The sequence below is a fragment of the Cheilinus undulatus genome, linkage group 10 (assembly GCF_018320785.1).
Source record: "Cheilinus undulatus linkage group 10, ASM1832078v1, whole genome shotgun sequence".
NCBI classification, from domain to species: domain Eukaryota; kingdom Metazoa; phylum Chordata; class Actinopteri; order Labriformes; family Labridae; genus Cheilinus; species Cheilinus undulatus.
Genome location: NC_054874.1, coordinates 19095060 through 19117327, shown reverse-complemented (window position 1 = coordinate 19117327; position 22268 = coordinate 19095060). Strand labels below are relative to the sequence as shown.

The 22268-nt window shown below is 39.3% G+C and overlaps 1 protein-coding gene across 3 annotated transcripts in view; it reads right to left on the bottom strand.

Moving 5' to 3' along the window:
* The window catches only part of pdlim7 (PDZ and LIM domain 7), a 56254-nt gene that overhangs the window by 3159 nt on the left and 30827 nt on the right, over positions 1 to 22268 (bottom strand). For all 3 annotated transcript variants that reach the window (XM_041797186.1, XM_041797188.1, XM_041797187.1), the window contains exons 6-9: positions 4536 to 4588; positions 3820 to 4063; positions 3156 to 3336; positions 2800 to 2920 (exon numbers count right to left, since the gene is read on the bottom strand). In XM_041797186.1, coding sequence (XP_041653120.1) covers positions 2800 to 2920; positions 3156 to 3336; positions 3820 to 4063; positions 4536 to 4588 — 599 coding nt within the window. The remainder of the gene's footprint in view (positions 1 to 2799; positions 2921 to 3155; positions 3337 to 3819; positions 4064 to 4535; positions 4589 to 22268) is intronic.

Here is a 22268-nt window from a genome sequence, read left to right as displayed (position 1 = left end):
GATTTATTACATTTGATCATGTGTAATTTTAGACAGAAGCATTTGAAGATTTGCAGATATTGAGTGCATGAGAAAGAATAAGTTCAAGCTTCTGATATACCCTAACTGGCCCTTTGATAAGGTACAACTGCTCATCAACACACATATCTAATTAGCCAATCACACAGCAGCAACCATTGCTTGTAGACATGGTCAAGATTGATCTTCTCAAGTTCAAACCAAGCATCAAAAAGGAGAAGAAAGGTGGTTTAAGTGACTTTGATCATTCCATGGTTGTTGGACTCTGACAGGCAGGTGAAACTGCTGAGATACTGGGAGTTTAACTAACAATCATCTCTAGGACTTACAGAGAATGGACAGCAAAAGAGAAAATATTGAGTGAGCGGCAGTTCTCTGTTACAAAAAGCCTCTCTGATGGAAGGAGAATGGCCAGTCTGGTTAAGGCATCTCTGAATGCAAATGTCAAGCCTTAAAGCAGATGTGCAACAGCAGTGGAAGACCAGACCAGGTGTGACTCCTGTCAGTTTAAACTAGGAAACTGAGGCCATAATTCACACGGGCCCCCAAAAATGGACAACAGAAGAAGGAAACACATTGTTGTGTCTGATGAGCCTCGATTTCTGCTGCGGCATTTTGATGTTAAGGTCAGAATTTGGCATTAACAAGATGAAAGCCTGCCAGACTACTAACAGACATAGCTTGTTGAAAGTCATTTTAATCACTGTCCCATTTCTAATGCTCAGTTTCAACTTCAGGAGATCGTCTTGATCATGTCTAAATGCCTTCATGCATTGGCTGCTTCCATGTGATTGGCTGATTAGCTTTTTATGTTCCTGAACAGATATCTAATTAAACAGGTATACCTAATAAAGTGGTCCATAAGTATATGAGATATTGTTGAGTAATCAGTACATTTCTAAGTTAATTTAGAAGCAAATCTTACCCTTGCTTTACTTCAGATGGTCTCATTGGTTTAAGTATCACATGCATTAAAAGCAGAACATACATAATCAATGTATGTTTTGTACCCTTACAACAACATATAGCTAGTTTCAACTGGCCCAAGAAACATTTAAAACAGTTTCCTATCATTATTTTAAATGATTTAGTTTTTCTAGAAGGGGGAAGGGACTTTTAAATGTGTATGTAATATCTTTCACCAGGGACTCTGTTCTTTGCTGTTGCCTACTTATTGTTTTGAATAAGGACTCTGTTCTTAAAAAAACTGCCCTCAGACTTAGAGCTACTTGCAAAGCATTCTGGGATTGCTTGCAGCATTAACCAGGGAGGCCACTTTTAACAGCTTTTCTCCTTCATAATGTGAAACCCATCCATGAATTGAAAAAAAAATGGTTTACTGCTTAGTAAATACACCTTATGGAGGTCAAAGCCCTCATTCAAAACAAGAAGCGAGCACTAGAGGTAGGTGGGCTGGAGCAGAGGGGCTCTACTCAACCTGGAAACGTTTTTGTCTTTTTTTTTTTATTTTATGAATCAATTATGGCCAATATAAGCTTTGCTTTTTTGACAGAAATAGTAACAAAAAAACTCTTTAATGTCGAAGTAAAAACAGATTTCTACAAAGTAATGTCAATTAAAGAAAATATATAATGTAAAATAAAACTGTCTCCCAAGCCCTTGTTTTCTTGTAAGACTGAATAAGATTGTCCCTCAGGATTTCCCTGTATTTTGCTATATTAATTTTACCCTCTACCTTTACAAGCCTTTCAGGGCCAACTGCTGAGTAGCATCTTCACAGCATGATGCTGCCACCACCATGCTTCACAGTGGGAATGATGTGTTGGTGTTGATGTGCAGTGTTTGGTGTCCACCAAACATAGTGTCTTGTCTGATAGCCAGAAAGCACCATTTTGGTCTCATCAGACCAAATAACTTTCTTCTACTCAACCGTGGAGTCTCCCACATGCCTTTTGGCGAAAATTAGCCAAGATTTAAAATGAGTTTTCTTCAACAGGTCTTTCTCTTTGCCATTCTCCCACACAGCTTTGACAGGTGAAGAACCTAGGAAAGAGTTGTTGTATGCAGAGTCTCTCAAACCTCAGCTGCTGAAGCTTGTAAATCCTTCAGAGTAGTCATAGGTGTCTTGGTGGCCTCTCTCACTAGTCTCCTTCTTGCAAGATCACTCAGATTGTGAGGACGGCCTGATCTAGGCAGATTAACCACATGTGCCATATTCCTTTCACTTCTTGATGATGAATTAAGTTGATCTACAGGGGATGTTCAGTGCCTTGGACATTTTTGGTTATCCATCCCCTGACTTAGACTTTAATAACCTTTTTCTGAGTTGCTTGGAGTGGTCCTTTGTCTTCATGGTGTAATGGTAGCCAGGAGTACTGAATAACCAGTGACTGGACCTACATTGACCATGATTGATTTATAAAATGAATAAAAAGGGCAAAACATCCAAGGGGGAGAATACTTTTTATTGGCACTACATACTGGGGCTAGACTGTTACGCTGGTGTTACAGGGGGAGCTTTGCCCACAGAATGCAAAGCCAATGGCAGCGCATACACGTGGTCCATCACAAGTAAACAGCACAGGTGAAGCAGCAGAACATTTCCAATAGCAGTTAATGGTTTCTTCTGTAGCAGTCTTTGACATAACCTTCAGCATTTCCACTGCAGCAATAAACATGTCATATTTGTAACAGTGGCTCTGTCATGGCAGCCACCATGAAAAACATGGACTGTTAAAAATATAATAATGAAGAAAGTCTCTAAATTTAAAAACTGTTGGAAACACTTGATGTAACGTCAGGACAAAACTCGTTTCTCACCTTTCTCACAGTAAGGTTCACCCTCCTCCATGTAAAAGGCTTGGTTCCTGATGGGGGTCTTGCAAGCTGCACACTTGAAACACTGAACATGGTAGGTCATCTTCAGGGCATGCATGATTTCCTGATAAAGACAGACAAGGTTATATTTTTTTTTTAGTTTCAGCTCAGCTGGAGCTGCTGAAGCAGAGCAAAATCAACATCCATATATTCTAATAAAAAAGTAAACAAGAAAAACAGAGCAAACAGCAGCAGTATCACAGTGTGAAATGTCTCTCCTAGATCAAATCTCACTCGAACTTGTCTTTTTTTCTTGATTTGTGTTTGGATTTTGTTTCTCACAGCAGTGCAGCTCTCACCCCTGTGATCTTCTTTTTGCACTTGGCACAGTTTGGAGCATATCGGCTATCGTGGCACTTTGTGCAGTAGATGGACCCTCTCTCCTCAAAGAAGCCCCCCACATCCAGTACTGCCTTACACTGTGAACATGTAAACTCCTCTGGATGCCAAGAACGTCCCAGTGCCACCAGGTACCGACCCCTGGAAAACACAAACACATACACAAGCTTTCAGAGGCATTTTTAAGTCAGCTTAATGTTTTTCTGTTTAATGGGGAAAATAAGGAAATAAAGAAATGTTTGTTCTCTTCGTGAAACAAAGCTGCAAACATATTTTTTTCTCTTTTTATACTGTCACTTGTTGAAAAGCAGTTCTGCTAGTTTTCTTGAAACAGTGACCAGAATGAGAACTAAGGTCTCACAGTTATCTATGAAATGTGTGAAATGAGATTTAAATTATTTCAAAGTCAGCTTAATGCTTGTCTCCAGCGATAAGACAACGTCTCTAAACTGTGTTAATTATACTGTCTGAGTGAGTGTGCTGCAGTCTGTCATCATTTACATTAACTGTCTTCAGTGATGTGTCATTTCTCTGGCAGCACTCTGAAAGGAGCAAACACTGAAAATATTTCACTCTGTTAAAAGGAATCGAGCTGTCACCGCAGACGTGGTGCTTCAGTCTTACCTTATAATTTTATTGCACGCACCACACACCGGGGTCCTCCCGCTGTCTTCAGGCGCCTGCTGTGCTGCCTGCAGAATGGAGCTGCGGTTCTGCATGGGTGTGGGCTGAACCGGCTGCTGGTGCTGGGTCACCACGATGCTGCTCTTGTCTGGGCGAAAGCGGTCAGCAAAACCAGGGTCAGTGACCCACGGAGGTCGAACGGAGGGGCCTGAGCTGCCCGCTGCTGCAGCTGCAGTCTTTGATCCTAGGCCAGGAAAATAATAAAGTGGTGTTGTTTAGGAGTAACTGAGAGAGGTGGAACAAGTACACCACTGTTGTACTCAGGTAAAAGTACAGTTACTCTGGTTAAAAAATTGATTCTTGAAGGGACTGTGGACAAGCCAGGGGTACATATTTTTGTTAGAAGAGCCTGAGAAAGTGCATAATATGTGACCTTTAAAAAGTAGAAGTTACTACTCAAATATAGTACTTAGTACATGTAATAAGTTACTTTCCACCCCTGGTAACTGTATACAGAAAAACTTTGCTGTTTCTCTGAATGACTTCCAGGAGGGAGACACCTACGTAATGCACTCACTCCCTCCAGATGTATGTTGTGACAGTTTAGTGTGTCACGTTCTTTCTGAAGTATTGACACTTAATAAAAATCTATTAGCACAACCTCTGCTGGAGGCTGCTGGGGTTCTTTTCACGCATCAGCAGGAGTGCAAACTCACCATCTGGTTTATCGGCTGCCTGGGCCTTGGCAGGTGAGGGAGTTGGCTCAAGGCTGTGGGGAGAAATAGACTAATTAGAAAAAGATACACACACATACTTCGACGCACAGAGACCTCTGTAACCATGGTTTCTCTTCAATGAATGGCATATTTGGATGTCAGCAGCCTTGGCGTTCTTCATCACATTGTGCTACAGATTGCCCACTGTGGGAACTATTAAGACCATCATTTGAAACATTGTTTACTCACCTGTTGTAGTTAGGAAAAGCTCTGATTTAAACATGAGCTGATTTGCAGACCATTTTTCATTACAGGAGCCTTTGTGAAGCTAAATCAACCATAAGTTTAGTATCATTTCTGAGCAGATACTAAGTTCTCTCATTTTTAGCACCTCATCAAAATGATTCAAGAGCCATTTTTCAAACGCAAGCACGTCGGATTGAGTGATTGATGGACGTCACACACAGGAAAAGTTAGAGAAACTTAGACACATTGTGCTGTCAGATATGAATGCAGAGGAGTTTCGCTTGAAGCCTGCATGTGCAGAAGTGTTGAAATAAAAAGTCGTTTCTACATTTCAAAGTTCTGTTACCCGCAGCTAGCGTCACTATATTCAGAAAATCTTCAAACCATGACAGACAGAAAAACAACTTCTGAGCCAAGACATTGAGCTCTGGAGACGTCTCATCTTGGGAGAAAATATAACAGCGCCTTAGGCATCTATCATGTTTACATCATCAACTATGGCATCTATGATAGACTAATGAAAGATGATGAAATCACATCTCATTTGCAAAGAAAGAGAAGAGAATGTGAAAAGAATTATCCAACGACAGCCTTGTTGTTTAGCATTGCCTGTATCAGGTTAAGTTTGCCTTTTAATTATACTCCTTATGAAGGCAAACAACTAAACAAAAGAAGTTAGAGAGGCAGGAGAAGTCACAGCTCGGAGCTATCTAACAAGAAGAAGGATAAAAACTGTCAGCTAGTTTTCAAGCTGCATACTCTGAATTATAAAGAACATTAAATCCCCCCTGCAATAGCAAGAAGATTGCTTGCAGGGATGGTGACAGGGAGAGAGTTAAATCGGTAGAAATTAAGGAATGTGAGGCGCCACTATCAGGAGATTTTTAGAAAGAAACTAGAGAGAATGAAAAGGAGAGACGAGGCAGGATGGGAAGGTGCTCTGGTGTACAGGGTCAAACAAAGGGCAGGGAAAACAGTTCTAGTGTGTTTGACATACACACCCTCGGTCATAAAAAAAGCATCCTAGCCAACGCAGCAGCCTGGCTGCACTTCTTGCTGCTCTGCCCTATGTGACATCTAGGCCCCGACATCCTGCACACCTCTGAGAGCTGTGTTTGGCTGCACCGCTCTCAGGGCTGCAGGTGCAAATTGGAGAACAACCTCTACGGCGGCTGATTCCCACCAGGAGCAGGTGGGATCAGATTTTCTTGACATTTTCATTGTTTTCAACATCCTCCCCTCTGCTCAGTGAGAGGCTCAGTATGATGCTGGTTCACAATTCGTGCATCACCTATCGAGGAAGACAGACTTCTTTTTTTTTCCTCTGTGTAGAGTTTTGGACATGGAGCAGAGCAGCACCACACGGTATGTTTCCTTGACATTTCCTGCTCACCTTTTACCCCTCGGATTTCAGATTCTCCTGTTTTTTTTTTCCTGTGTTTTTATTTCTAGGCTTCCTCTCTCTCTGGGGATGCATCAACTGAAGCAACAAGGGAAGAAGAGAGGAAGGTTTTTTTTTGGCAGTTTAACATCCGGCAGAGAAAGGAGCAGATTGGGATTTCAGATGGAGCAAGAAGCCCTCTGACATATGTCAGCCTCCAAAGTGGGGAGGTGAAAGTGATGCAGCATGTGACAAGTGACAAAATGTCAAACAATGGGGGCACAGGACGAAGAAAGGCACAGCTTCTCTGTTCCAGTCTTCTAATGTATTCAAAAAGCCCTCTCTGTCACGTCATTTCCACTGTTTCCTATAGGGCAAGCCATGTCAAGAAAATGGGATTTTTGGAGTTAATTGGGCTTGAGAGGCTGTTTTTACCTGTGGCACATTTAAAGTATTGATCAAATATTTCCTACTGTTTGTTCCCACTATTGAGTCTTCTTAACTGCTGTGATTTCCCTGTATAGTTCTGATCGGTGACTCTTAGATGATAAGTTTGATGAGGCTGTCTGTTTTCTACATAGAGAAACTTTATCAGAAAGGAAAGACTCTAATTAGCATTTTAGACTCTTGACTAGTTTTTTCCATTTGGTTTCAGACATTTTTTCTCGGGTAAGAAAAGCCGAGCCTACAGACCCATATGTGAAAAAAATGGTGTCAGAGATCAACATTGATTTTACTATTTTCACAGATAAAACCCTAAGAAAATATGTCTGCACATGCTTCTCTTACCTTAAGACCTTTGTATAAACTACTTAATAATTATTTAGCGTGGTTTTAGCTGATAGAGGGGTGGGTGATGTTTTGGACTGAAATTTGTATTTTTTTCTAAACTCCAAAATCTATGAATGTTTTTTTTTTTTTTTGAGTGGTGTTGTACCAAACCTGAATTTCCCTGACAAATATGTATTTGATATTTTTATTGGATTTTTAATTTACTCACATATTTGTTACTCAGGTACCCAAATCTGCCATGCTGTGTGACATGAATATTTTTGTGTATAAAATGTAAATACTGTTGAGTTTTCTTATTTGACTCATTTATTTAGATCAGTGGTTCCCAAAGTGGGGATACATTGTGACCAACTTTTTTTTGCATGTATGCCACCAATGCTTCGGATCAAAATAGCCTTTTGCAATACTAGCAGGCAAACATGCTTATTTTGTCCTATATGTAATATTAAAGTGAGCTCATTGTACTTATATGCTAAATTATGTATTTCAAAAGGTCCTACTGCAGACTCAATGAGCTTATTTCCCTCTGAATGTATTTCACTCTTCTATTCATCTCTTGTCTTTACTATAGATCAATAGCGATGGTAAATAAAGTACGATAGTCTGTAATCAGTTAAATATAAACAAGTAAACTGCTTAACAGGAAATGCAACCATGTTTATTTTCAAAATATCATGTACGGAGTTCTATAAATAAACTCGTTACTCTATCGCATATTTAACAGTTCTAACAAATAGCACAATGCAGATGCAAAACAAACTATTTGAGTGTCAAAATAATCAAATATAGGAGACTTCAAGTTAGCAGGTAGATGGAGTAGACGTGTGGCGTGTGTGCTCAGGTAACCATTTAACTTTTTGCTCCATTCAGCCCTCTGACACCCAAGCCCAAGGGATTCCTTTTCGCCTTTCTGTTTTTCCAAGTTTTCCAAGGCTGCTAACTGGCGATGCTTTGCATTCTGGTTGTTTTGTTATAGGCAGCCTGACTGTCCTGACTGGGTAGCGCTGGAATTGCATTCAGATGACAATTTGTGCATTCCTGCATTATTTGGATCCTCTCTCCCACTTTCCTCAACAGAATCAATCAAGTAGTTAAACACTCTCTAAAGATATGGTCCCAATTTAGAAAGTATTTTGTTTTGTGTAGTTTCTCTCTCTAAGCCCCATTACATCAAACCATTTCTTCAAACCATCCTCTCACAACTCTGCTTTTCAAGAATGGCAAAATAAGGGTATTATATGCTTCAAAGATTTATACATTGGTAGTACCATGACATTGAACAGTTAAGTGAAAAATTCTTTCTAAATCAAACTTTTTCAGGAACCTTCAGGCGAGATATTTTGTCCTTGCTCAGTTGTCAGCTCCAGCAGAGTTGTCCATAGTTGATACGGTCCTTTCTTTAAATCCATTGAAAAAAAGACTAATTTCAACTCTATATGGCATGATTCTAGACCTTAGGCGTGCCCCCACAGATAAGCTGAGATCAGCATGGGGGGAGGATCTAGGTCTGTCTCTGTCAGAAGATACTTGGACTTCCATACTCAAACTTATTAACTCTACCTCTTTATGTGCTCATCACTGCTTAATTCAGTTCAAAGCTGTGTACAGAGCTCATATCTCCAAAGCAAAATTGTCCTCTATGTAACCTGAGATTAGCCCATTATGTGTCAAATGTAAATCTGCTGAAGCTTCTCTTATTCATATGTACTGGTCCTGTTCTAGTCTTAACAAATATTGGAGAGACGTTTTTAAAACACTTTCTAAAGTATTTAATATCAAATTAGAGCCATATCCTTTGACTGCTTTGTTTGGGGTCACTGGCAGGGAGATGCGACTAACTGCAGAAAAGCGACACACTTTATCCTTTGCTTCTCTGCTCGCTCAGAAAGCGGTTCTGCTGAGGTGGACAGACACTTTACCACCCACTCATGCACAAGGGATTGAGGACATCATGACTAGCTTAAAATTAGAGAAAATTTGATATGCACTCCAGCATTCTAATGAGAAATTTGAGAAAACAAGGGGTTCATTTTTGAAAGCATTCCAGACTCTATAGTGGCTTGACCAATACACCGCTTTCCACATTATTAAGCAAATGACATTTTTTCTCTTATTTTCCAAAATATTTATGCAACTGACAGTCAGAGTATTTTTAAAGTCATCAGCCATTAGAGCATAATTCAAATGTTTCTGACCAAACTTCACAACGATAACCATTATTTTTTTTTAAATAAAACCCCCAAAATGCACTCTTCCACATTATAAAGCATGACAGAGTTTTAAAACTTTTTTTTTTTTGGATGTAAAGAACTGAAAATGATCATTTGTTGAATTTGCAGCATTAGGAGGTCATATTTAATAAATTTAAAAGCTATTTCAATCAAAAACATCTTAACAGGCCAAGTTATTTTTTAACATAAAGACCATTTCTTTGATATCACCTTCACAATTCTTGCATCCATTGAACTTGTGAGTTTTTGGAGAGTTTCTGCATTAATTTCTTTGCAGGATGCCAGAATAGCCTCCCAGAACGGCAGTTTTGATGTGAACTGCCTCCCACCCTCATAGATCTTTAGCTTGAGGATGCTCTAAAGGTTCTCAATAGGGTTGAGGTCAGGGGAGGATGGGGGCCACACCATGAGTTACTCTCCTTTTATGCCCATAGCAGCCAGTAACACAGAAGTATTCTTTGCAGCATGAGATGGTGCATTGTCATGCATGAAGAAAATTTTGCTACAGAAGGCACTGCTCTTCTTTATTACCATGGCAGAAAGTGGTCCGTCAGAAACTCTACATACTTCGCCAAGGTCATTTTCACACCCTCAGGGATCCTAAAGGGGCCTACCAGCTCTCTCCTCATGAACCCAGCCCAAAACATGACTCCACCACCTCTTTGCTCATGTCACAGCCTTGTTGGGACATGGTGGCCATCCACCAACCATCCACTACTTCTCAATCTGGACCATCCAGGGTTGCACAGCACTCATCAGTCAACAAGACTGTTTGAAAATGAGTCTTCATGTATTTCTGGGCCCACTGCAACCGTTTCTGCTTGTGAGCACTGGATTGGGCAGCCGATTAGTAGGTTTATACACGACTGCAAGCCTCTGGAGGATCCTACACCTTGAGGTTGGTGGGACTCCAGATGCACCAGCAACTTGAAATACCCGTTTGCTGTTTTGTAATGGCATTTTAGCATCTGCTCTCTTAATCTGATGAATTTGTCTGGCAGAAACCTTCCTATTTATGCCTTTATCTGCACGAACCCATCTGTGCTCTGAATCAGCCACAAATTTCTTCACAGTACGTTGATCACGATTAATTTTTTGTGAAATATCTAATGTTTTCAGTCCTTGTCCAAGGCATTACACTATTTGACACTTTTCGGCAGCAGAGAGATCCTTCTTCTTTCCCATATTGGTGAAACCTGTGGCCTGCTTAATAATGTGGAAAAGTGCATTTTAAGGTTTTTATTTAAAAAAAAGAATAACAGTTATCATTATGAAGTTTGTTCAAAAACATTTGAATTATGCTCTAATGGCTGATGACTTGAAAAATACTCTGTCATTTGCATAAATATTTTGGAAAATAAGAGAAAAATGTCATTTGCTTAATAATGTGGAAAGCGGTGTAGGTGCTTTTTAACATCTACAACCATTACTATTGGATTGCTTTGGACAGGCTGTTGTGAGACAGTGCTTTTATGATGTGTGTTATGCTGGAGGGGAGGGGTTGTTTTTACTTCGTGTTTCTGTAAGAGTATATTCCCCCCCCCCCCCTAATATAACTCTTAAACATGCTTGTTAAATTCATGTTTAATTGAGATATAGGTGTAAGCTGCTCTATTGCAAACCAATGTCATGTCTTTGTTTTTGTAACAATCATCCAGCACTGCACTTTTGTTTTACTGTGAAAAAGTTAAAAAAAATTTTTTTAAAAATCTTGAGTTAAAAAAAAAAAAAAATCAAATATAGATATATGGCTAGAACATACGTGGCAGCCATGATGCATCCATAGATGGATAGTTAACAGCATGTATATCTCTGACCTAATGTGCTTGTAGGTGTTATCATACTTGGCTTCTTCAAAGGCCATACCATTGGTGTTCTTACATTTTGTTCTTAGTAATGGAGAAATCCCAGATAAGAAAACTTTGGTAAAAATCAGAATCTTCTGTAATTGTGGATAAGAGGTTGTTTTTTTTTTCCTTCTAAAGCAGTCAGTGGATGAGGACCACTGATGTTAATCACTCTATGAAATCTTGTGTTCATACATTGATGAGATATTTTTTTCTCCAAAGAGGCCACTAAACTGCAATGATTACTCACCTTAACTCTAAATATGATTTTCTTGCTCCTTTATTAGCTTTTAAATACTCTTGGATATTTTTATGTCAGCTATGTGCAGCAGATTAAAGTGCACCTTGGAACTTTACGATCACTATTATTTCATGGTTGTGTGTCCATTTGTTGTTTTTTTATGTCTGACTGCACAACAATTTTCCCTCTGAGGAAATAAAAAGACAGTTGAACCCTGATCTCTGAGAAGGCACCACATTAATTCACATCACGTAAATACTGCGAGTAAACCTAGATTATACATAACTATTTTCTGCTCAACAGCACACATAGTGAGTAAAGACATTGCTGTAAGTCGACTAAAGACGAAGTTGCGATAGAAGTAAGAGTCTGATATCAGAGATGTATTCTTTAAAGCTGTAATAGGAAACACAAAAGAAGAAAGGAAACTGAAGAAAGGACAGATGCAGGAGTTGCTTTTTTCAGATGTTTTATATTTTTGATGACAGCAGAAAAAAAAAACAAAAGTGCACATTTGTGTTCCTTTTCTAGCTTAATGGTTGGAGAAGCCTACAAGATGAGGGGATCAAATGAAAACGATACAAGAATGAAGGGCTGAATAAATGAAAACAGGCAGTGAGAGAGAGATGGAGAGACAGAGAGAGAGGGACTGAGATCAAAGGAGGGTCTGAACTTCACAATCAAAGAAGAAGAAGAACAGAAAGGCGCTTCCCACCGTTGAGACCCCCCCTTCCACCTTCTCACTAGCTTACTCCGAGCAACTGTGTGAAATGAAGAAATAGGGCTACAGACGCAGTGGTCCACAGCTATGTCAACAATCATCAAGTCAGAAAATCAGAGGGAGATCTTACACTTTGGCTCAGTATGCAAGGTTCCACTTTGGGCTTTGTCATCTATTTTCTTCTGTTTTTAGTTTGTTTTTCTTTTTTTTTTTTTAAATCGCCATACTTCTTTTTTTCACCCCATCTGTATCCCAAAGGTGAATTTTTGTTATCTGCCATTGGACGGTCGGCAATCTTCGTCATCTTTGTCACTTAGTCGTTGTGTTGTGGCTATCGCTAGCAGGCTCGGCATCCCATGGCGCCTAAGATGTTGCTCAGGATTTGATATTGAGGGCGCGAGCAGACCTGTCGTGGTGCCAATCCCTCAGACGGGCATAGCGGGGACTCTGAATCTCAGTCAGGAACTTTTCCCTAACGGCAAGCAACAGAGATATGAGAGAGAGATAGACAGGAAGGAAACAGATTGCAGGGGAGAGGATAAATGAGAAAAAGTGAAGTTAAGTTACATAAAAGAAGAAAAGCAGCACAGATATAAAACAGGAGAAAAAGTCAAGGCAGAGTATGAGAGAAAAGGGGTGAATTAAAGTGAATGTTTTCATTTTGCTATCTACGTCACTTTCTTACTTGATATGACATTTTTCTTTAAAGGAACCCTGCATAATAGGGCACAATGACATTTAGTTAATATTTCTGTATTTTCATGCATGTTATACAAAGAAACTTACACTGCTGCTTAAAATTTAAGAGTAAAGGGTGATGTCTGGCAGTGAAGAGCACAAGTTTGAAACATTTTCCTCATGAAAATGGCATGAGACCATTATCTATTTAGAAATAAATGAGATAGCGCCAAAAATATGCATATTATGCTAAAAATTTCTAGGAATTTTTTATGAAGAAAAAAGTCATGAAGATTTTACTTTCAGTGTAAATCAAAGTGCATGTAGTCAGAGGCAAAAGGTGTGAGCCGAGCTGATATTACAGTGTCTGTTTTAGTTTTTGTAGAGATAGAGAGAGAGTACGAGAGGGAGAGAGCAAGCCCGCTCGGAGCAGTGAGCCCTGGCTGTTGACACCTGTACAGCTCTAAGTAGCTATTCAGATGTGGTCTGATCCTCATCATATCCCAATGCCTCGGTGATCACCTGGTCTGATCCTCATCATATCCCAATGTCTCAGTGATCACCTGGTCTGATCCTCATCATATCCCAATGTCTCGGTGATCACCTGGTCTGATCCTCATTATATCCCAATGTCTCAGTGATCACCTGGTCTGATCCTCATTATATCCCAATGTCTCAGTGATCACCTGGTCTGATCCTCATTATATCTTAATGTCTCAGTGATCACCTGAACATTTTCACCTTTTATGTGCAAATAAACAGAGCCCAATTCACCTTTAGTAGCATTTAAAAACAGCACAAATACCGCATACATGATCTGTTTTTTCTATTTATGTTTACAGAGGCTCACCTTATAAAACTGTGAGCAGCACTGCACTTATGCCCATGACAAATTTCCCCCTGGGGACAATAAAGTTTTATCTTATCTTATCTTAAAACACAGTGTTAAGCACATAGGGAAAGAGAATTTTAAACAAGACATACTGGTGTGATTCACACCGCCCAGACGACATTAATGGCAAAAATTGTGATTCTTTGTACAGCCTAAATGAAATTTAACTCATGAGATAAATCATTGCTGTAAATGTTGCTGGAAGAACTCACAAAATGCAAAGATACTGTTCTGTTTGTAACCTGGTTCATGTTTTAAATATTACAATTGAGCCAAAGTTGCCTGCTCCTTCTTTTTAAATACTGTCTCTACATGATTAACACCGTAGTTAACAACATGAGTTCCTGTTACATAAAATGAAAAAAAGAAAAAAAAAAGGGGGGCTATTTAAACAAACAGATTGTGTTCTGGGTGTGTTGTCATTATTTCCTGTTTTTTAAAGTTACTGAAGGCGAATGGGGCTTTGTGTTTATTTGCATATGAAGAAGCGTTCAGGTGATCACTGAGACAGTGGGATATGATGAGGATCAGACCAAGTGTGAATAGCAGTACATTGAGCTGTACAGGTGGTCAACAGCCAGGACTCACAGCTCACCCAAAGGGCTCTCTCTCTCTGCAGGCACTAATATAGACACTATAAAATCAGCTCTACTTGCATCTTTTTGCCCCATTACTACATTTACTTTGGTTTACACTGAGAGCAACGTCTTCATGATTCGCTTTTCACTAAGTGCGATCATGTTCATAATAATATATTTGATTGGTGACTAATGCATAGAAATAGTACAGGCAGATGTCTACTGTCACTTGATTACATCACACTACCCAGCAGACTAAAACATGGTGGCTTCCTGGTGGGTCTAGAACTTCCAATTTTCTCAAAAAACAGATACCCAGTGTGTATTTTTGTTCAATACACATATAAGAGATACAAATATCTATCCAATATGGTGAACTTCTCTGATCATGTAGGGTTCCTTTTAGGAATGAGACTTCAGCTGACATAGTTCTGTTGGTACTTCTCTAACCCCAGAAATGTATTCATACTTACAACCAATATATATAGTTAATACATGCTGATATTTACAGTCAATATATTGGTTGTATATATCAGCCAAATTTTTTCTAATCTGCATATACTGATGATTAACTTTTCTTTTTTTTTTTGGAAGGTTTATTTTTGGGCTTTTTTATGCCTTTAATGACAGCAGAGGACAGTGGATAGAATCAGAAACAGGAATGAGACAGCTGAGGAGAGACATGCGGGAAAGTGCCACAGACTGGATTCAAACCTGGGCCAACCGCGTATATGGGGAGCGCCTTATACCACTAGACCACCTGTGCCCCCTGATGATTAACTTTTTAAGCCAATATCTACCAGTATCCTGCCGATTATACCGTACATCCCAACCACAGGTGAAGACATAACTTGCAGTGAAGCCAAAGTGATGCACTCTTTAAAATCCTAAAATAAAATACAAACCAATACAGATAACTGGCAAAACGCCACATATCAGGCCTGGCTGAAAATCCACTCCTAGTGAGAAGGGTACAAGTATGTTATGTGGACAATGAGGAAGTTACTGTACAGTTACAAGCAAATCTATCCTTTAAATTCACTTTAAATATAGAGATCTAGTGTTTCGTTGTACAACATTCATATTAAAGACATCTATATTAATTCTCTCAGGTTAATATGTCTTAAAAAGCAGGGTTCCATTTAAAATTTAACAAAATTCATTTTACTATGAAGGCTTAAGAACAGAACGTTTCATTTTGTCTCTTAATCATAAAGCACAAACAGAATGTATTAGGTTTGTTATAAGCAACACTACATGCCTTGGTCATGCATGTCGGCAAAAAAAACAACAACAAAAAAAAAGAGATCGATACGTATACTGCAAAGGTGCAAGAGTTGCAGAAAGACTATTTTAGTGAATCCTGTGAAGAGTCTTGTGATCGGGTTCCTCAGTTTCAAGTCTTTATGCACATTTTAGTTAACATGCAACCAGCTGATAAACTACTCTATAAAAACTAAAATTACAGCTTGTTACTTGTTCTTATTGGACATTTATCCAAATGAAATCACTCATGCTTGTGTTTACAGCTTCAAATGTCTAAAACATGTAACTACGGGGTTTATATAAAAGTTTAAACTGCCAAACTGAAGCTTCCACACACAAAGCACAAACACTTTTGACCAGGGAGGTAGGCATGTTCACATCAATAACACTCCAGTTCTTTTTTTTTACCTGGCCCTCTTCATCGATTCATCATCTGGGTCCTGCACTGAGAGATCCAGAGAGACACACATCAGCACGCCTTACTGATAAACAAGACGACACACGCACATTTACTGCAGGTTCTTTCACTGACGAATAGAGAAACTGCAGATCACACCCCCAACATGATGCACTTTATAAACAAATGTTCCTACAGCTGTAATGAACAGCATGCAGAAGTGCAGGTGATTTTTCAGACTGGATACTGTCATAAATAATCATCACTGAAAACAGAAGCCCTAACAGATGAGCATCTTTTAACGGCTGAAAAATGAACCTCCTGCTATCCACCTTTCCAGTGTGACTCGCTCTGATCAGATCACAAAAGATTTAGCTAAAGGTCCCCTCCTACGCTACAGAAGCCCATCACTCTCTCTCATCAAGCTCTGTTCTCCCCTGAGTACGTCAGGCTCAGTCCTGACTTACTGAAGTCGGTGCCTGTGAGCTGGGCCAGGATACGGAAGGAGCGGGACTGGGTGGTGCCAGTGCGGGGCTGCCAGTCCTCAGTGTCCTCGATCAGCCTCTTCTTGCTGCGGTCGTTGGGTATAAAACAAGGCAGCGACTCCACCCTGAGGCCGTGCCTGCACACATACTGCGTGGTTTAACAAAAGCCATCTTGGAAATAACCACTCACACCAACCCAGCTCATCATTTGACCTTGAAAATAGAGGACATGCTGAACACATCATGCAACACTTAACACTCAGCACCATGGTCAAGGCAATAAGCCAGCTAATGGATAGCCATTACTAAGATTTCTCATGGGCACACTGAAGACACTCGTAAATGGACTTTATTACATTAGAGATAGTATTTTTAAGTGTCCTTAGAGTTAATGGGAAAAAGGCTGTCAGAATAATAGCCTGGCCTTGTTTGTGAAAAGATCTTCTACATCCTCAGTCCTACTCTTTTGGATGAATGAGTCAAGCAGTAGAAAAATGCTGTTCATTTCCAACATCACTCCAACACAGTCAACTACAGCATGCACTGATCAAAAATGAGGAGGGGATGAAGATGAAGCACCTCAAATAAACCCATCTCTAGCTTTGTCTGTTTCTAGCCTACTAAGGAATTTTTATCTATTAAAGACAACAACTCTTCTTCTTTTTCTGTCCAGCTTGGTCATATTAGCCAACAAAGCTAGCAAGCCTGCCTGCATGCAGCTAGCCCTTACTTGGACTGTTGGTACATATCATCATAGTAAGGTGCTTCAATCCTGTAGAGCAGAAAAGAGATTAAATGAGGAAAAACAGTTTTTAAGAGAAGACAATTAGAAGGTAGAAGAAGCCTGAACATGTAGTTATTGCAAAGTCTTTAGATATAATGCCCCTAGTTTAAACCGAGTTGTGTCCACTTTCAACAGTGAGATGGAAAATTGGTCAGTTTAACTGATGGATCAACACTGAAGGAGTTGGACTGCAGAGCAGTGGTTGCCAACACTGGGACAGGAACTCCCACAAGACCTTGCTAGATGAACTTCAGGGTTACAATAGAATGAACAGAAAAGAAAGGCAGAAAGAAGTTGCCTACATTAGCTTTTCTTTGTCTTTTTAAATAAACTTTCTTTGTAAATAATGATTGCAAGTAACTCTTAACAGCTGCATCTGAAAAAATTAGAATACCATGCAAAAGTTATTTTTTTACATATATAATTAAAAAAGAGAAAACTATATTCTAGATTCATCTCACACAAAGTAAAATATTTTAAGACTTTTTTGTTTCAATCTTGATGATAATGGCTTACAAATCTAAAAAATAAAATCATGCAAACAGTATACATGGGGTAAAGGCAACACTGATACAAGGTATCCTGAAAGGCAAGAGAATAAAACGTGCTTCATCCTGTTCCTTGAACCTTACATTTACACAGGATACTGTGTCTCCTTTGGAGTTAGCTGTGTGGTGGACCACATACCTCTAGGGATGCAGGTGACATTTATTTGGATGTTCGACCACTGAAACGATTAGTTGACCGTTCAGGGTGATTTCCAAGCATGTACTTAATAGCTGTTATCAAAGTAATATGCCACAAAGAATTTAAATGTGAGCATTATTTTGTAGGAATTGTTTTGTAAGGTAAAAATTAGAGAAAAGAGAGAAAAATGCTGGAGTTTAGGCAAAAGGAAAGGTGAGAGGCTTAAAACGTAATTGAGATAAATCATTGCCTGGCTTTGAGATGAGTTATATTTTATTTTCCCCAAAGGGAAGTTTGCCTTGGGCAGTAGTTCAATTTGCACAGTTTATAACATACACTAACACGTAAAAGAAGAGGGAGCAAACAAACATACAACATAGGTCTGAAAATTTTAAATACAAGGTCTAGAAATATAATATAAACTGTAAAACTTTGTGAGATAATCCCGTAAAACATAGCCAAACTCATCATATCATTGTTTCAATGTAGGGTTGTTGTTCTTTGACAATCGGACATCAGTGTTAGCTGGAGTGAAAGGCTGTTAAAAATCATTAATGACCCTGTAAAGTGAAAATAAACCCGTGTTTAGATTTGTTGTATGACAGGTAGCTGTGTTATGAACCCCCAGGTCAAATTTCATTCAAATAAAACATCTATAAGTTTATAAAATTAAGCTTCAAAATCATGGAAACTGAGGCAGTAAAATTTGCTCCAGGATGGTGTGGGCGTGTATGTTAAATGAGTTGAAGCCACATCCACTCAGGAGAAATACAATCCTCTCAAATTAAAAAAATGCTACCATCTGAATTAAGGAAAGCACTCACGCCATTAGCCTGCCCCTTGACCTTTTGTTGACCTTAGAAGAAGAGACAAAGTCAGTTTTGTGGCTCAAATCTCTGTTATTATGCTGTAATGATCCATAGACCACTGTGGCTGATAGATTTGGCAAATTTACCTCACAATGAGCAAAAAAACAGCATTTAACTGACTGTTAACTTTCAATAAAGGCAGTGACATCAGCTAACAACAGACTGGACTGAGTTGAACTGCTCTGCTCTGTGATTTTATATTGTAGTGTTAGAGGGGCGGGGTCATTCCCTACTGTGGGCTCATGACATCATGAGCCCACATATAGGCCCCGCCCTCATTAAACCCAACCAGAAAAGAGGTGAAGGGTCTCAATCACAAATTCAGTCACATACAGACCTCAGTGTTTTCACATGTTTACGGCAATCCTATTCCAACATGCCTAGTGTGTTAAGACAAAAACTTTGGATTTCACTCTACAGGGTCTTTAATGATGACTTGCTGATTGTCCAAGTGAGCTAAGGGAGTGGGGCTCAGCGATAGGTCAATTAAAAGAGTGAATGAAAATTAAAACTCAACTCGAAATTATTATATGTACTGGGATGAATGGAACAAGAAGTATACTAACTTTTCAACAGGTTCCATCTGTAGAGTTAAGCGGAAAACAGAAAATGATAGAGAGAAGACAGAGACCAGCTTTTAGTCAAACAGAAAACAACATGTGAACATTTTATATTAAAGTCATACAAAACTAAGACCAAAATACTGCAGGATGCAGAGAACATGCAGGAGGTGACACAAGACATGCAGTTGTTGTCAAAAGGCTCCGTGAGAGAAAGGCAGCATTGTTTGTCTGTCAGATTGTCTATTGTCAGCCTGACCCATAATGACTCAGTCGATTTGGCACAAAACCTTTGCCTAACGCTCCCCTCAACCATGTGCACAAACGCTTGACAGAGTTATGTAAATGTCTGAAAAATCTGCCAGAAAAAAGAACAACAAAAAAACCCTGCTGAGATTCTCTGCCCTTGGAGTTAGTCTAATTTTTCTTGAGCTCTGATACCCTGTCAGCAACGATAAATGCCACAGCAGTGACGCATCATGATGTCAGAGTAAGCTCTGCACAAACAACATCACACAAAACTCGCTTCAATACGCCAGGACTGGACGCATTAGACATAAGCTGTTTGCATTGAACTGCTCGCTGTCTGGAGAAATCCAACAATATCTTCATCAAAAGTGTGCTGACAGCTCTAATCAGGCTCTATTCTTCTCAAAGAGGGCTGCAAGAATGCATTCGGCCATCTGCGTTGAAACTTGTGAGCCCTCTTTTTCAGTATCAAGTAAGGCTGCTTAAATAATCCAGCAAGCTGCGTGAGAGCTCAGCACATTTTATGAGCTAAGCTAAATACAGCAACAGACCACATCTCCTCAGCGGCTGCAGTCAGACCACTACCATGACCCAAATTACAGGAACAACGCCGGCATGTCCTTGAGGATGTTTCATACCAGAGCGCTACTTTTGGGATCATTTAAAATTTCAATCTGCTCAGGAATTCTTATAAAAGCTGAGAACTGAGTGGTGAAATGAAAACTATAAAAACTTCATTAAATTTGTGTAATTATAACAGTAGAAGTTTGGTCGTGGGAGCTTTCACTTTATTCTATCCCAGCAGGCATAAAAGGATAACTTCAAAACAGTCACCTAAAACCATTATTGTTCTTTTTTCTCCCCTTGTATTTACAACAAAGATCAGAAGCAACATCACCAATGAAACAAGATTTAAAGAGAAATAGAAATAAGGATGGACATATGAGAAATGTTCTTAGTAAGATAAAGGCCGCCCATAAGAGGGGAAAAAGGGGAGGGCTTTCTGGGGCTCAGCCAAAATCAGGGCCCATGGAGGAGAGGAAAATCATGGTCCATTGTAAAGTTAATCTTTGATTACCTCATTCTATATTTTACCAGAATAACAATCACCCTTATCTCTACTCCTAACTTAAACTAATTTTATTTATCTATGCAGTAGTAAAATACAATCTTTTCAAAAAGTAAACCTTTTCTCTTAAAGCACAATTACCTTTGCTTTAGTTTTGTTCACAATGTGTAATGGCATACGGACTACTCACAATGTAACGTCAGACATCATATCTAAAAAAATTACAGGTGGAACACGCACATCAGTGGATGGGGTGCTGGATCCAGAAACAAAGCAGACAAGGAGAAAAGGAGCTCCCGTATCAGGCTTAAATTAGCAATCAAGTGACGTTTCGAGCAAGAATGCTTTTCTTCAGACTTGTAAATGCATCTGAGAGTAGCCTTCTAAGATATGTGAACATAAACATGTGACCTAACACAGCTGAAGTCCATGAGTATCTAATTAGGTATCCCAACATGTCAATTTTAAATTCAAGACATCAAAACTACAAAAGTACATATAGAGGGATCCTAAGAGGAGTAAGGTATGCCTAATTAGATGTGATTTTCCATTTTTCAACTCGTTAGGTTCGCTAGTTAACCTCAATTCTGCCGATTCCACCACAGATTTCTACAGTGGTTTAATACTTCTAACTAACAGGACTTGCTACAAAGTTTGGGAGCACTTTTCAGCATTTATCTGAGCAGCTGAAGAAGAAAACTGACCTGAAGCAGCTGAAGAGATTTATACGAATGCTTATTACTCCCAGTGCAGGCCGATATGAATGAATGCAACTTGCAGACAGAGTCTTTCTTTCTCAAGCCGACAGTTGAAGGTACCACATTCTGGTTGAATGTGATGCACAATACTGATGTGCTTTAAGTTTACGTTCCCCTTGAAAGAACCAATGTATGTTTTTACAGCAGTTGTATCTTAAAATGACATCAAGTCACAGAGTCTGTGAGACTCTATAGCAGTATTGAGAAGCTAGAATGTTACTGATTTTCAGGTATAAGAAAAATACAGAACCGGGTCTTCATGGACCCAGGTTTCAATCCCGATCCCTAGTTATGACATAATGACTAATAATCATATCCATAAAAGCATCGTGGACTGTTTTAAAGTGTGCCTGATTGGGACATTATGACGATGTGAGAGGGCGTGTTGAATCCCTCCTCCTGTCCAGCCCCATCAGTGACACTGATGGCTTTTTAAATCTCAGCCAAGACTTTGGGCTTTAGTTCCTCCACTTAAAAACACGACTTTATCAGTAACCAAAAAGGCCAAACCAGAGACAAAATTAAACCAATTTCACCAGGCTATTGTGGCTGAATATTAAAATCTCTTTAAAACCCTTTTTTGTGCTGTGGTAAATCCAGCTGTAGAAGTATTCCTGTAGGTGGAAGCAGGAGTGAACGTACCTAATAAATATTCCCTGCTATGCTTACAAAGTGTTTGCTTTCATCAGTGGGATAAAAGTAGACATGACCATTTCTGTTTGGATAAAAGGCAGACAACCTCCTCATTTTCTTCTAAATTATTCTGTGCTTATCATGGCCCAGTCAATGATTAGAGCTTATTGCTGCTGGTGTATTTAGCAAAATCAAGGTTCATACAAAATTCATCATATGTTTGCAATCTTCTTAAATTATTGGCACAAGGTAATTAAGTTATTCTGAGGTACTTTCTGGAATATTTCTGGAAAATTGTGACACAGTGTTGGCAATAAATATGAGTAAACTGTTAACATATGGTGCTTTTCCACCAAGTGGTCTGGTTTG